This window comes from Xiphophorus couchianus, chromosome 2, assembly GCF_001444195.1.
Source record: "Xiphophorus couchianus chromosome 2, X_couchianus-1.0, whole genome shotgun sequence".
Taxonomy (NCBI): domain Eukaryota; kingdom Metazoa; phylum Chordata; class Actinopteri; order Cyprinodontiformes; family Poeciliidae; genus Xiphophorus; species Xiphophorus couchianus.
In genome coordinates this window covers 12031964-12048272 of record NC_040229.1, presented here as the reverse complement: position 1 = coordinate 12048272, position 16309 = coordinate 12031964, and the positions used below count along the sequence as shown (strand labels likewise).

Below are 16309 nucleotides of genomic sequence, written 5' to 3'. Positions count from 1 at the left end.
AGATTCACTTAAATATTTTTATCTGAATACCAAGCACAGGTAAGGAAAATCTGAATTCTTCTCTCAGTTCTCATCCTTAGATTTCAGGGGAGAAAAAAAAAACATCACGTGGAAACTGTAGTGAAGAAAGCAATCCCAGACAATCTATTCTAAGTCATAGTATTGTGATCAGAAGTTTTCATGAAAATATGAATAATAATAATAACCTAAATAGGACCTCTTAGACTGACTTCCAGGCAACAGTTCTACCAGGGAGGAAATTCTGACAAAACTGCTTAACTCCACTTCTTCTTCATACCATTTGTTCATTAATGTTTTTAACACACCTTCACCAAACAGCTTTATTTAAATATGCTTACTGAGATTCAATTACATACGTATTTTGTTGTTTTCAACAAGACTGCAGTAATGAGGTTCTGCCACTGGGGGGCGGTAAGCGTTTGGCGCTATCTTAGTTTAACCTTTTACAACAGTTATTCCGGTGAACAGTTCAGCTGCCTCTGAATGCTGCAACAGTGCAAATAAAGGTAGCGTAACTGCATGGCTATCACAGTTAAGCAATATTCGTTTAGTTCCATGTTTTTTTCAGAATATTTTGGTAGAACATTTATTAGGAAAAAAAGCTGGCGGCTTTCTGCTGCGAGCGCTAGCGGCAGACAAACACAACAACACAGCTAGCGATAACCTAGCTTAGCCAATCAGCATCACTTTTCACTTGTTTTGGTGGATCTTTGCATGTTGAAGACCCTTTATTAGAAAACGTGTATAGACTGAACGATTTAATTGTTCGTCGTAAAACAACAACAACAACTAATAAACACGTCTGAATATTTGAATATCTCAGTTCAATAGTCTAGTGAGCTTTGGAGTGGCACATATTTCTGCAAAAACTCAGAAGTTAGTAATATATACTTTATTGTCCAAATTGAGGAATTATAGTCAGTGAGGAGACACAGCTTTAGAAACAAAAATAAAACCTGCAAACTCCACTCGTTGACAGCATCCTATTCAATTTTTAATTGAATACATTAATAATTAATACATTATCCAACGAAACATCTTACTCATAAGTAAAATGAAGATTTTACTATTCAGACCTGCTGATTATAAAAAGGTAACATTCAAAACATGCTGTATCCTGTTGCTGTTTTAATTATTATTATTTAAAAAAATCTATGATAACTTTTTGTATGAAGAACAATAAAAAAAAATATTAGGTAGCATTACCTACCTAGAATAAACCCTAAGAATAAACAATAAAAACTGAATGTTTTAAAAAGCTACAATACTTAAGAGATCTTAGTAGGTACATGTGTACTAAGTTATCCTGTTCTCCGAAACCACGCCGAGATACATGTGGAGCAACTGGTAGATCAGTTCTCTAGACAAACTGTTCTTTGATAAGCATCTAATTTATGTCTCCACTAATACATTTAATATGCATTTAGCATACTTATGTATTTACAGTTGCTGTAAAGCCTCTGATAAATGATAACTAACGTCCTTCCATCTAATACACTGTTTATTTTTCCCTAATAATCAGGTGTTAACATTTGTTTTTAACATGGCAGGCAGCATAGATGGAGTCCGGTGAGGAGGGCGGCGTCAGTGTCGGCGGCTCTGTGGGAGAGGAGAACTACTTCCTCGGATACACCTTCACTGACCGCTCTCATTCCAGCCGCGTGGTGAAGAGCATCATGGACCTGTGCCTGGAAGACGGCCTGTTTGCAGATGTCACCGTCACTGTGGATGAAAGGCAGTTTCACCTGCACCGGCTGGTGCTGTCAGCGCAGAGCAGCTTCTTCCGCTCCATGTTCACCTCCAACCTCAAAGAGTCCCACAACCGCTTCATCGAGCTGAAGGACGTGAGCGCCTCCGTCTTCCAGCTGCTGGTCGACTACATCTACCATGGCACCATCAAGCTGCGGGTGGAGGAGCTGCAGGATACCTACGAGATGGCGGATATGTACCAGCTGACGGCTTTGTTTGAGGAATGCTCCCGCTTCCTCTCGCGGACAGTGGAGGTCAAGAATTGCTTACAGGTGATTTCAATCAATCAGTCAAGTTTATTTGTACAGCACATTTCAGCAACAATGTGCTGCACAAAATGCTTTACATCATAAAACACAGAAATACAAAGTCACAGAACACACAGTCAACAATTGAAGCATTATATTTTGTCAATCGTTACACATCAAAATGTTGATTAATGTTTCAAAAGCAACTCTAAACAGGTGGGTTTTTAGCTTAGATTTAAGGCAGCTGCTTTACAATTTTCTGGAGGTTTGTAACAGCTTTGTGGTGCTTTGAAGCTGAATGCTGCTTCTCCATGTTTGGTCCTGGTTCTGGGGATGAAGAGCAGACCAGAATCAAAAGACTTTATTGATTTGTCACTTGTGTTGCAGGCCAGGCTGATTTAGAACATTTAGAACACTAAATCTTTTTTCTGTTTTTATTTTTTTCTAGGTGATGTGGCTCGCAGACAGACACAGTGACCAGGAGCTGTATACCGCAGCCAAGCAATGTGCTAAAATCCACCTCGCCCAGCTGCATCAGACTGAAGAATATCTCAATCTGCCCCTCTGCCTGCTGCTGGACATCATCAAGGGTATTACAGTTAGACAGATTTAAAAGCATAAGAATTGTAACCTCTCTTGATCAACTTCTCAATCGGCTCTGTCTCTGTGTTTAGATGGTGTTCCCAGCTCCCAGAATCCAACGATGGCCATTGAGTCGTGGATAAACCACAACAAGGTGGAGAGGGAGGAGTTCTCCTGCCTTCTCCAGGAGAATCTGAAGGTAGAATTTAAACACCTGCCAATCAGATTTTTATCAGCTAGTGTCAGATTTCCAGTTTTTTTCATGTCTTGTTGATAATTTATTTTCTTTTCAAGGGTTTTAAAAAGGTGCAGAACAAAGAAGTTATTCAACATTTCAATGTGTCAAACATTGAACCTGAAGGAAAGAAAGGGGCTTGCAGGTTCCAACATGAAGCTAATAATTTTGAAAGAAAAAAACCCAGAAAATAAAAGAAATACAAAATCATTTGGTACGTTATTAGTCAAGTTGATGATTTCAAAGGGAAGAAATGTTTTCTGTAAATATTATTCTAGTTTTTCAGTCCACTATAAACATGGAAAGGACAAGAGCATGTTGTGATAATGGATCTAGTAATAATTATTTTTTGAAGGGCAGTTTTGTTTACAAAGTCTTCATAATCCATTTCATTTTCGGCTGTGTGTTTTTTTATTGCCGTTTTATTTATAGTTTTTGTTTGTTGTGTTTTGTTTTTTACATTTATAATTTCTTCCAGGTTAAGTGTTCTTTAAAAAAGTATAATTTATTCATCTAGGAAAGGATGAACTTGGTTTATCATGCCATTATCAGTATGTTACTTGAAGTTGGTCTAAAAACAACATCATTGTTTATTGCAATAATTACTGGGACAATTTATTGTCCAGCAAAATGTCTTATTGCGACAGATCTAAGTAGTAATGATAATAATAAGGTGATTGGTTCTCGTCATGCTTATTTCTGTCTCTAAAATCTCTTTCTGGGTCTATGGCAGGAAATCGGGGAGAACGTCCACATCTACCTGATCGGTAAAGAGGAGACGAGGACTCACTCCCTTGCCGTGTCTCTGCATTGTGATGAGGACGATTCGATCAGCGTGAGCGGCCAGAACAGTCTCTGCCATCAGATCACCGCCGCCTGTAAACATGGCGGGGACCTGTACGTGGTGGGGGGGTCCATCCCCCGCCGCATGTGGAAGTGCAACATGCACACCATGGACTGGGAGCGCTGTGCACCGTTGCCTAGAGACCGCCTCCACCACACCATGGTGTCTGTCGCCTCTGAAGACGCCATCTACTCCCTGGGCGGGAAGACGTTGCAGGACACGCTGTCGAACGCCATCATTTACTACACAGTGAAGGACAACATGTGGACAGAGACGAGCCAGTTGGACACAGCCGTGTCCGGGGCCGCTGGCGTCAACCTGGGAGGAACCATTTACCTGCTCGGAGGCGAGGAGAACGACATGGACTTTTTCACAAAGCCGTCCCGTCTCATCCAGTGCTTCGACACCTCCTCCCAGAAGTGCCAGATCAAACCGTACATGCTGCCGTTTGCGGGCTGCATGCATGCCGCCGTCCACATGGACGTCATCTTCATCGTAGGCGAAGGGGACTCGCTGGTGTGCTACAACCCTCTGCTGGAGAGCTTCACGCGGCTGCGCTTCCCAGAGGTGTGGAGCTGCATCCCTTCTTTGTGGAAGGTGGCCAGCTGTAACGGCTGCATATACGTCTTCAGGGACAAGTGTAAGAAAGGCGACGCTAACACGTTAAAGTTTAACCCGGCCACATCTGTGGTCTCGGTTATCAAAGGTATAAAGATCCTCCTAACAAACTGGCAGTTTGTATTGGCCTGAGGATTTCCAATCTACGGTCCACAATCATCACAATGACAGACGTCGGTGTGACTTACAGTGACTTCAGATCTGCTAAAAAGATTCCCACTCAGCTGTGTTAGCCATTCCAAAACCTCAGCTGTGTCTGTGAGATGCTTCTGTATCAGCGTGCTGTTGTGTATCTCTTAGCTGGGGACCGAATGTGTCGTAATAGTGTGACCAGTGATGATCAAAGCTATTGTTTCCTGTGCACTGCTCGTATATTAACATGCATGAAGTGCTTTAGTGGTCAGTAAAAAACTCCTCACTGAATTGTAATCATCAGGCTGCTGAAAGTGGCTAAGTTTTCACACATTTTAAGTCTGTAAACATAATATCAGAGAATGTTTTGTAGCTTTTCAACGTTTACATTTTTATGTATGCTGTACTGGTTCGAGTTCATGTGTTCTGATAAATGGTAAAACCTGCATAGAGTCACTTTTAGTTTTTATTTGGTCAGTCAGCCTTCAAAGTCTTTAAATAATGGTGGATGTTTCTAAAATTCAAAAAGTACATGATTAAAAAAATACAGTGCCTAGTAAATTTATTAATACTTGTTGAACTATAAATATGTTTTACTGAGAATTTATGGTAGATCAACACAGAGTGTTAGTATTTGGTTTCTTCCTGTGTTTAACAAAAAGGTAGAGAGTCAGAAAAGGTAGATTAGCAGAACCATTGAGTCTTGCTGGGATTTATTCGGAAACAGTTTTCCAATCAAACAGTTCAACTCTTAAAAATAAGACTAAAAGTCAAATGAGGGATTTTTAAACTGTCTAATTCTAGAGTCTAATTCTACTTCATCTAAAGTAGCAGGTAAATAAGTAGAACAAAAATGGTACATGTTTTTTTTAAAGAAGTGTGTACATTTGCTGTTGATGTTCTTTTGTTTTGATACCCTTAAATAAAATCCAGTGAAACTATTCAGAGGTTTCCGAATTAGTAAATGGAGACCAATTGTGTATAAATTTCAATACGGCTTTTCTTTTAAATCCTCAAAGGCTTTTTAGCGAACATTAGTAAAAAAAAACTGCCACAAAGTCTGAGGAACACAACTGACAGGTCAGTTATGCAACAAAACTAAGCATACAGCTGGATCTACAATGAGCAAACATATCTATTCTTAGAATGACCTGCATCTAATTAAGAATTTGTGTCAAGAGTTATGAATTTAGGTATCCAAATCTCATAGAACTTGATCTTTTGTGCAAAGCAGTGTGGGCAACAATTTCACTCAAATTGTCCCAAATGGTTGAGATATAGAAATTATTTGCAGCTTTAAATTCAGCAAAAAGTGATTCTACAAAGTACTGACTCAAAGGGACTGAATACATACGTTGAATCAGTAGAAGCAGGATTAAAGTTGATAAAAATTTCTGCAATGATTTTTGGGAGCGAAAAAGTTAAGGGAAAGATAGAGTTGGTACAGAGAGGCCAACAGTGTGATCCCATTGATGTTCTGCTGGAGTCTGTGCAGCTGAAACCTAAGCTCGGGAACATGTCAGACTGTGCGAACTATTCTGAGCATTGGCTGCTGACGGCGGGACGAGGGGTGGGTGTTGGGGTTCAGATGCACCTACACAAGAACTACCAATAACCACCTAGCCACTAGGAACACTGTCTGAAACGCAGCTCTTTTACAACAAACAAAAGCCAACAAAAAAAAAAAAAACTTGGAACAGCAGCATGTTGCTTCCTGGGACAGTGGTTGACCTCTCCCATGACTCTCTGGGACTTCTGTTTTTTAAGGCTCCAGACTTTTCCATTTTGTCCAGTGTGTATCTCTCCGTCATTGGGTCATGTAAAGGTAGATTGCTAGGAGCTGTAGTGACCTTGGGACAGTTTGCTGAGGGCAGAACATTAATTCCTGAAGGGACACATGGTCTGGAGTGACAAGACCATCTGCTGGAGCCGCAGCAGGAGGAAGGTGGAGTGGGGTGGCTGGTCGAAGGGGGTGCTAAGAATTCCTTTTGCTGGGGTGTGGAGGGAGCAGATATTCTGGGAAACCTTTGCCAGCTCTCAGCAGGGATACTTGTATCTTTTATATTTTTTCCAAAGGAATTTAAAAAGGAGAATTTTCTGCACTCCTGAGGTGAAAGAGGATCAGTTTTCCAGCTCTTAGCAGGGCATTTTTGTGATAATGTTCTTGGTGTGCCACCACTGTTCCTCGCTGGATCCGGTTTCGTCTCCATCTCAGCTCGGCCGGAGCTGATAGAGCTGGATCTGGTACCGACCGTTCTGAGGGGATCATCTTCAAGGAGTCTTCTTTGGAGTTGTGCAGGAAGGATCTGCTTTCTTCCTGCCTTGCTGAAACTGCATGGCCTAAGCGAATGAATATTTTCACGTTGCGCATTGCACCAGAAATGGGCCAGGACCAAACCAAGCAGCAGATAGAGAAGGGCCTGAAGTTGTATCAGTCCAATCAGACGGATAAAGCCCTGCATGTCTGGACAAAAGTTCTGGAAAAGACTTCAGACCCTGGAGGGAAGTTTCGAGTTCTTGGGTGCCTGATCACAGCCCACTCAGAAATGGGAAAGTACAAAGATATGCTTAAGGTATGCAACCTGACACTTTGAACTCAATGTGTGCTGATAAATAGTCATTGGTATTTCTTTAAGGGTAAAATAACAATAAAATAATTTTAGTTCATGCTTTTATTAAGGCATTTTTCTCTGAACAGCCAAATGAGCATTGCATAAGTCCTGCTCCATTTGCACCGTGTAACTTAGTGGTTGTAAATCCGAAGAGTGAATGTCACAGAGTGTCCCATCACCTCATATGTCAACATGTCAGCTCACTGACTTCTGCTGTTGTAGCATTTAAATATTTCCATTAAGGAGTTTGAAGGTAACCACCTACCATTAACAGCCATCCTGAGAAACATGGATTCATTTGTGGGCTTCCCAGCGATGCAGAGTAAATAAGTGTCCTGCAACCTTAGAGTCAGTGTAGGGTGTCTTGTTGATATAATCATCTGCACTCAGAAAGAACCCAGTCTTAATGATGCAGTTTTAATGAGGGCTTCAAAAAGAAGAGGTCTAACGACCAAAACGATACAGTGCCATGAAAATCTGCCATGTCACATGCTTTTTCAGCTATGTGTTTTTCCTGTTTCTCAGATTATCTGAATATTATGAAATCCATTTTTCAAATTATAATTTAATTCATAGGAGTTATTAAAATCAGACTTTGTAGGCCACTTCTTGGTTTTGTCACAATTATCGATTTATTCCGGCTGCTCAGTGGCGCAGTAAGAAGGTCCTGGGTTCGATTCCCGGCCGGGGTCTTTCTGCATGGAGTTTGCATGTTCTCCCTGTGCATGCGTGGGTTCTCTCCGGGTACTCCGGCTTCCTCCCACAGTCCAAAAACATGACTGTTAGGTTAATTGGTCTATCTAAATTCTCCCTAGGTGTGAGTGTGTGTGTGCATGGTTGTTTGTCCTGTATGTCTTTGTGTTGCCCTGCGACAGACTGGCGACCTGTCCAGGGTGAACCCCGCCTCCCGCCCGGAACGTAGCTGGAGATAGGCACCGGCAACCCTCCCGACCCCATTAGGGACAAGGGTGAACAGAAAATGGATGGATGGATGGATGGATCGATTTATTCCATTTTGATTATCATGCTTCAAATAAGTACTGCGACACAGACTGACCAATAATGCACAAGTGCCGCTTCCTCATACACACAAAGCCAGCACGCCAGTAACCTTCCCATTAATACCTGGTGACGTCACGCCCACATCGACACACCCACCACCCAAGTGTCAAAGCTGCGTGTTCCTGTCATATCAATAATTACTTATTTCATTCATATGACTCTTACAGAGCCTCAGTGAAAACGTGTTTATTATTATTATTAACTGTTTGGTACAAAAAAATGATTGAAACTCGATTTACTCACTGCATGTTTATGTCTGTGTAAGGTTGAGATGATGCAACTGACAACGGCCCTTTAAACCGTTCAGACTTCCAGCACAATAGAGACACAATCAAAACTATCTCATTACCCAGCAATAATATCTCAGAAATAGTCCAACTAGTTTGGATGTATTTTTATTTCTTTCCTACATACGGAAAGTTTCTGTATATAAGTTTGTGGTGCATTTCTATACCAAAGAAAAACGAGATATTAACTTTCATGGAAAGACCTTACATAACTTTGCATTAAAGCAGAAAGTACAGCGGCCCCGTAAGAAAGACTTGCAGTATTCAAGGGAACTATTGGGAATGCAAAAGTTTTACATTCCCTCGCAATACTTCTGATCAAACCTAATGCAAAGATTTTTCTCAATAAGATTTTAGGGAAAATATTTTGTGGACTGCAGAAACAAAAGGGGGACATTTAGGAAACGTGTGTCCCATTACATGTGATATATATTGTATATATAAAAAACACACATAATTGTCAAACAGGTGGTAGTAGTGGGATTATTTTGGATTGCATTGCTTGTTAAAGACAATGGTGTTTTGTCAAAAATGACAGCCATAAATTTTAGTCTTTACAAGGACTTCTTAAAGGAGAATGTCTGGCCTTCAGGTTGTTACTTTAAACTCAAGTGTGCTTGTGTTACACACCTCTATCCATAACCCAAATCCTTCCCTATGATCTGAAGCACAACAGTAACTTATTCTCTCATTGGTTTAAATAATAATAATAAAAAAAACATAAAAGGAAGGTTTTGGAGAGGCCTAATAAATACTTTGAACATAGATTTGATCGAAATGTTGTGGCATAACCTTAAATTGGCTGTTTATACTCATAAATGCTTCGATGTGACTGAGTTAAAGGGGGAGTATTTTGTACTTTAAATAGTACTTTTTAGAGCTTTGCATCATGCTATAATGTTATCCTCTCATCAGAAACATAACAGGGGTATTGCTTTGATTCTTTCATGCATGTTTTAGAAATCCTTTAATCTCCCGTGGGAACAGTTCAGCTGTGCAAAACACTTGGGGGTGACCAGCTGCCGCCTTCGAGGCACAGCTCCTCCTCTGAGCCTCAGTTTCCAAACTCCCACATTACAGCACAGTTCTTAAAGCTCTGCATTTCAAATGAGATTTTTCCATATTACCTGTTTCTCTTTACCAACACGTTCCTCTGCAGTATGCCCTCGAACAGATTGACACAGCCCGGGAAATGGAGGACCCAGACTACCTAACTGAAGGCTACCTGAACTTGGCGCGTAGCAACGAGAAGCTGTGCGACTTCCAGAAGACGGTGTCTTACTGCCAGACCTGCTTAAATATGCAAGGCACCACTGTAAGCCTGCAGCTCAATGGTCAAGTGTGTCTGAGCATGGGCAACGCCTACCTGGGCCTCAGCGTCTTCCAGAAGGCCCTGGAGAGCTATGAGAAGGCACTGCGCTATGCACACAACAACGATGACAAGATGCTGGAGTGCAGAGTCTGCTGCAGTCTGGGAAACATCTATGTGCAGCTAAAGGTGTTTTGAATACTGCTGTTTATGAAAATAATATACTAAAGCTCTGAAGAATGTTTAATTTCAACCTGGTTGTTAATCAGCTTTATTTATTCCAGATGTATTTTAAGGACATAGTCCAAAAATTCTGAGGACCAAGAGCCTCAAAACAATTTTCATTATGATTTTCCTAGTCCTTTTGATGCCATTGAAAGTGCCAGAGTGTCCAGAGTCTTTTTTGCTTGCATAAAGTCAAAATAATACTGTTCCACTCTCCCCAACGGATTGTTGTGCACTGATGATCAGCTGACTGCAAGAAAAACCAAACACTTTTCCTTTGCTTTCAAGAAATACACATTTGTTTGAAGCCCAACTGTAGGATCTTTGTTAAATGTTTTCTCTTTTCTCTGCACATTTCTTGTCTCACACTTCTGAATAAAGATCTACTGCTATAAAATAATAATCAGGAAAAAAAATCTGAAATTTAGGAATATTTCTGGTCACAAAACTTCAAGAACAGAACCTATCTCTCTTGTCTAGGTAACACTGTTGCAGTTAATTAAAATATCATCTAAAAGTTAATTTGTAACAGCTGAATTGAAAAGGTGAACCTCGTTTCTTAGATTTATTTATTAGCTAAGAGCAGCATTTCATATCAACTTGCTAAACTTCAAGTCATTCTGTAAGATTCTAAATCTAAATTTAGCAGAAGTTTATATAGTGTTTATATGCATGTGCATAAGTTCATGGACTGCATCAAAATCAAAATAACAAATATTATATGGATCAAAAAATTCTATCTCTAATAGTTAATATATTATTTTAGCTGCTTTTTAGTTTTAAGTGCAACTGGCTAGTATATTTTATAGAGTTTTCGTAAGATATTTATGTAAATATCAGGACATCATACTTTTACTCAAAGTTTTAGGTCCTTTTGAATCTCATGCTTTGGAATTTGTGTGATAATACAAGGACTGAGTGGATGAGCAGGCTGGTTGGGGTTTATGCGGTTCCATTTAACACATAAGAGGAACCACAAAGTCAACATTCTAAATAATCCTTAGATGATTAGTTTGGTTTAGTTTAGTTGTTGGTGATATTGTGATAAAACAGATCAATATTAAATTCCTAAAATTAAATCATGGTCTAAGCATGGGCCGGTGTGAGATTTTCTAACTATAACCTCGAATGAAAATGTCATGCCTTGTCCTACTTACACAAAAAACTAAAGCAAAAAAGTACAAGAAGATTTAGATAATGATAATAGATCATGTAAACAGAAAACCAACAGTCATTCCATCAATAGCAGCTGAAATAACACAATTGATTGATTGTAAAAAGCAAATTAAATGAAAGCTGTCTTTTTAAGATTATTTATTTGTTCATTAACAGACTAACAGAATCGTATAAGTCTATGCTAGGTGGATAATTATTAGGATTGGTAAAGTGATCATTAGAAAGATCAACAGACATGCTGCTCATAATATTCATTTACTAAAAGTGATAGGAGGAGCTTTACTTTCCACGCTGTGAACTGATAAATTTGCTTGTTTTGTAAAAGGGGAACAGTTGCCTTCTTTCCGCAAGCTGACTGGCTGTGCGCAGAAACAGGTTGGGGAGGGAGAGTGATAGTGAATTGTTACTCTTTTGCTCAAATACATCTGGAAGAAGCTCGGGTCACTCTGGCATGAGTTGTGTTGTCAAAAGACGGCAGACAAAGCCAAATAGGACTTCTAATACTAGTGCGTAAGTGGTGTACTACGCTATTTATTTGAAACTGAAGAACTGTAATTCTGCATATCTGATGACAGGACTACGAGAAAGCCCTGTTCTTCCCCTGCAAGGCAGCTGAACTCGTCAACGACTACGGCAAAAGCTGGAGCCTCAAGTATCGTGCCATGAGCCAGTTCCACATGTCTGTGGCCTACAGGAAGCTGGAGCGTCTGCCCGACGCCATGGGGTGCTGCGAGGTATCCATTTAAAGGAAACCACACCATATTAATCTCCTCACAGACTTTAAGAATCTCCCAATTTAGGTTTCCTCACTAGGATTCTGTTATATATGTTGTGCTTACTGCTGACAGGTGCGAGCTCCAGTTGCTCTGCCGTCCTCAGGCCTCGGACCTCTACAAAAATATTCTCACAGAGTCGCTGGTTTAAAGTGTTAATGAAAAGGGCGGCTTTAGGCCCCGCCCTGTTCTAATTATGTACAGAGGGTGAAAAATAACTTGATGTCATTGCTTTGGAGTGTAAAAGTATAGCAACAAGAGACATTACAGATTTATTACATTTGACCAAACAGATTACACAACCTGGGATACTTCAGATACCGGATCACCCACATCCTAACCCACTGAACATTTACTGACATGAAAAACTGAAAATAGAAATAACTGAAGAAATTTCTTCAGCTATTCAAGAGGTGTCTGTTCGTAACCTAAGCTGGAGATGTAGAGCCTTTCTAAGCATCATTTGTGTTGTGCTTTGACAGGAATCCATGAAGATTGCTTTGCAGCATGGCGACCGGCCCCTGCAAGCTCTGTGCTTACTGAACTTTGCAGACATCCACCGCTGCAGGCATGATGTTAATGTGAGGCGACATTACTGCTTCTGTGTTAGTGTGAACCTGTCTTTCCAGTCTAGTTGATGTGGTTCATCTGCATTTATTTTTTTATCATGTATTATTCTGACTCTTATTCTAGGACATTCATTTATTTGAGAAATGTGTATAAAATACATGCTGTTGTTCTTTTGTCATTTAGAAAGCATTCCCTCGTTACGAGTCTGCACTGGGCATTATGACCGAGATCGGAAACCGTCTTGGACAAGCGCATGTCTATCTGGGTGTTGCAAAATGTTGGCTTCTGCAGAAAGAATATGACAAGGTTTGTGCAGTTAGATATATATACCTGTACCCTGTTTGTGAAACCGGTGTATTTGTTTAATTGGTATCTGGAACAACAATTTTGTGATAAATTTCCTGTGTTTTTTTTCTTCTTCAGTCTCTGGAATCTTTGGAGCGAGCGCAAGAGCTTGCAGATGGAATGGGAAACAAGGTAACTGAAGCTTATGAAAAAATCAGAAAAATTTAAATATAAGCTACAAAGCCTTTATCAATCTACATGTTGATGTTTGTCTTGTACCGAAGCTGTGCAGCCTGAAGGTTCACTCCCTACGTGAGGGCATCTACCGCAACAACAAGCAGCAGGAGGAGCTGCGAGAGCAGGTGGTGAAGTTCCTGCAGTGTGTGGAGGAGCTGGAGCTCTACTGCGGCATGTGTGGGGAATCCATCGGGGACAGGGACCAAAAGCTGCAGGCGTTACCCTGTTCCCACATTTTCCATCTCAAGTAGGTGTTTACTCTCTCCCAATTCCAAGGGCGTAGGTTTGGTCTAAGTTTTGGTGGGACCTTACAACTTACTGACCAACCACCCCCCCCCTGCACCGACCATTTTTTGACGGAGGGGTGGGGGGACCACATTGGCTTAATAACCCCCTCCCCCCAAACCATAACCATACCTTGGATACAGTCTTACTCAGCAGATCAGTTCAAGAACATTTTACTTTTTCCTGTTCAAAATTCAGCAAACATTACAAGTAAGATCAAAAGAAATATCCTCTGGATCTACTGATTATACAACAAACACAATTGCAGATAAGAACAAAAAATGACTTCTTGCACTTCAGGAAAAAGATCCAATTGTTGAGATATTATTGCGTGATTGATATCTAACTTATGGGTCCACTCACTGTACTTACAGCCGAGGTAGCGAAATAACTTCTAATGTCTGTCGTCCTTTTCTTTTTTGGTGGCGACATGGTCTCGGAGACTCATAATAAATGTCAAATTCAGAAGGAGACGCGTTCACTTTCAGCACCATGGACCAAGCTTCCGTTCCGCGTGTGGCCAGCTGGCCGCCGCCTGTTGCAGCTAATCAAAGAACGTAGATCCACGTTCTTTGAGCCAATAGCGGCATGGGTCGTCATAGTTCATAACAGCGAATTTTAAAATGAATGCTACCACTGCATAGTATATTGAAATATTAAACTAATCAATGTAGATTTTCGTTTATTTTGTTTTTGTTAAAAAAAAATACATATGTTTTTTTTTTTTTTATTAATATGGCAAAAATTGGTCGGGACTATTTTATATCCCTTGAATATTGGTCGTGACATGTCACGACCGTCCATACCCAAACCTACGCCCATGCCCAATTCATTCCTACTAAGGTAATGAGCACAAAAAAAATAATCAAGGAACTTGGTGCGTGTTTTAATGTGTTTACACCCCTCAAACTTTGTTGTTTTTTTTTACAAATAAAAGTCTGAAAAGTGTGCTGCAAAGTATCCTTCGTGGTATGTTTCTTTGCTCTTCTAGAGGACTCAGCCAACGCTACAGATTTTAATAAAAATCCAGGCCTTACTTGTAGGCTTTTATTTGTTAAACATTTTTAAAACTCCGTATGATTATCCTTACAATTCAAAATGATGTGCAGATTTGTATTGGTCTAGCAGAGACGTAAAAATAAAGTGTCTTTATTTTTTGTCCTGTCCCCAGGTGTCTGCAAACAAACGGGACAAAGGGTTGCCCAAAGTGTTTCAAATCCTCCATCAAGCCTGGATTTGTGTGACTGCCACCGTCAGTTTGCATGTTGGCTCTGCAGACACGGCATGACGCCTTCAAGGCTCTGGACTGACGTGAAGGCGGCAGGCAGCCTTAGGATGTGCTGAATTTCAAAAAGGCACAAACGTTTGGTCCTCTGCACACGGGACGGCTACTCTAACGCAAGAGCGTCCCCGAGTCTGTGGCTCACAAACCCAGATTAGGGCCTCGGTCTCATTGAGACTTCAGACTCAGTCCATCAGAGGAGATACTGTATAACTAACTGTGTTAAATTGTGAGATAAGCTGAAAAATCAGATGAACTTTACATCTGTTGCAACAGGCTAAGGACCGCCAACTTCACTGGCTGTTGTATGTGTAAGAACCATTTAAAAACAATGAGATGAGTCTTTGATATCTAAAATCAATGCATATGTCAAAATTCACCACAGTTGTTCTGTAGGAATTGTTTTTCTCACAAAAGCACAATCACTCCTGAATAATACTGTTTTTTTCATGTACATAATGTTCTCATGTTATTTTCTGGCAAACATTTGGTTGATTTAATGTATTTTTTTTGTAAAACTAACTAAAATCTCTTAATCTTTGAAAAACTAATATGTCTTTACAAACAGGTTCATGCAGCTGTATTAATATGTTATTATTACTTTTATTTATAGAGGAAAAAAACTGGACCTTTGATCAGTCATGTAGGCACTCAGTTTCTTGGGGAAGATGTAGAGTTTTAGTTTAATACATTGTTAGTATTTTTATATCACTGGTTGTATTTTACTTACAAAGGCATTGAACGGATTGGCCTTTTTTTGATGGATAAAGTAAAAAAGATAAACAAATCTGGATCTTTTTACATGAGCTAAATGAATAACTAAGCAGCAATGTGAGATTATGAACCCATTTATTTATTTATTTATTTATTTTACTGTTTATTAGAGTATTTCTTAACAGTCTTTGAGATTTACTATCAATATTCCATGTAAATGATTTACTTCTAGCTTTATTGTTTTGCCTAGGACGAAAAACATATTTAGCTAAATAATGTGCTTTATTTGCAGCCAGGTTACAAATATTTGAGAGACTGAAGGTAATCTGCCAGTGCAGCTATTTACACTCAGAACTTTAGCTTTAAAATCTAGGGTTCCTAAGCAATCTGGAAAAGAGTCAAATTTGAATTCAGTATTTTCACTATCTGGACAAACAGGAGCAAATAACATGGAAAAATAGAAAAATTATGCATATTTACAGACTTTGTTCCTGCTCCATTGCTTAAATCATCCTCTGTTTCTGGGAAATTATGTTTGGAATAGGAACCCTGTCTTTGTTTTACAAACTGCAGTATGACAAAGAAGAAATCATTGGATTTTTTTTCGTCACCAACTACATTACAATTATTGCACAACAAAAACACGTATGTCAGGATTTCAGGAAGTTGACTTCACCTTTGAAAGCCAGCTGGTTAGATGTTTCCTTTCTGGAAAAAAAACACAAAAAAACAATGATTCATTGTGAGTGTACCTGCTGAGGCAGTTTATTCAAGGTGACCACTTGGATCCAGTAAATAGAGATCATCCTGCCAGTTTCTTTAACAATATAAACTACCTCTGTTTTTGCCACCAGTCTTGGAAACAAGAGTAGCCACAACTTCTGTTTCTGTTAGGATTTTCTAGTCATAATGAGGTACAGATTCAAAGGCATAGTTGGAATACTGATCAAACTATGTTACTGTGTCTCATATGGAAGTGTTTTATTTTTGAAAATAAAGGGCAGTTACAGTAAATTTGTGTGTTTTTTGTTTAAGCTCTTTGCACTCCACACAGACACCTTTA

The 16309-nt window shown here is 39.7% G+C and overlaps 2 protein-coding genes across 2 annotated transcripts; both read left to right on the top strand.

The window, feature by feature from the left end:
- Positions 1-434: 434 nt before the first annotated feature.
- On the top strand, positions 435-4877 carry kbtbd4 (kelch repeat and BTB (POZ) domain containing 4). Its single transcript, XM_028002323.1, has 5 exons — positions 435-527; positions 1572-2042; positions 2467-2608; positions 2693-2799; positions 3569-4877. The coding sequence occupies exons 2-5, from the start codon at positions 1581-1583 to the stop codon at positions 4427-4429; spliced, it is 1572 nt and encodes a 523-aa protein (XP_027858124.1). The 5' UTR covers positions 435-527; positions 1572-1580; the 3' UTR covers positions 4430-4877.
- A 1175-nt stretch (positions 4878-6052) lies between these two features.
- rapsn (receptor-associated protein of the synapse, 43kD) lies at positions 6053-16257 on the top strand. The gene is made up of 8 exons (XM_028032522.1): positions 6053-7002; positions 9550-9888; positions 11676-11834; positions 12356-12454; positions 12627-12749; positions 12867-12920; positions 13013-13212; positions 14422-16257. Exons 1-8 carry the CDS (start codon positions 6778-6780, stop codon positions 14492-14494), a joined length of 1272 nt encoding a protein of 423 aa, XP_027888323.1. The 5' UTR covers positions 6053-6777; the 3' UTR covers positions 14495-16257.
- The last annotated feature ends 52 nt before the right edge of the window (positions 16258-16309 follow it).

Bases quoted from the DNA above. Each gene is read 5' to 3' on its own strand.
- rapsn (XM_028032522.1), top strand. From the start codon at position 6,778: ATGAATATTTTCACGTTGCGCATTGCACCAGAAATGGGCCAGGACCAA. The intron at 12,455-12,626 runs GTGAGGCGACAT...TTTGTCATTTAG, and splicing joins GCTGCAGGCATGATGTTAAT to AAAGCATTCCCTCGTTACGA. The intron at 12,750-12,866 runs GTTTGTGCAGTT...TTTCTTCTTCAG, and splicing joins TGCAGAAAGAATATGACAAG to TCTCTGGAATCTTTGGAGCG.
- kbtbd4 (XM_028002323.1), top strand. From the start codon at position 1,581: ATGGAGTCCGGTGAGGAGGGCGGCGTCAGTGTCGGCGGCTCTGTGGGA. The intron at 2,043-2,466 runs GTGATTTCAATC...ATTTTTTTCTAG, and splicing joins AGGTCAAGAATTGCTTACAG to GTGATGTGGCTCGCAGACAG. The intron at 2,800-3,568 runs GTAGAATTTAAA...GGTCTATGGCAG, and splicing joins TTCTCCAGGAGAATCTGAAG to GAAATCGGGGAGAACGTCCA.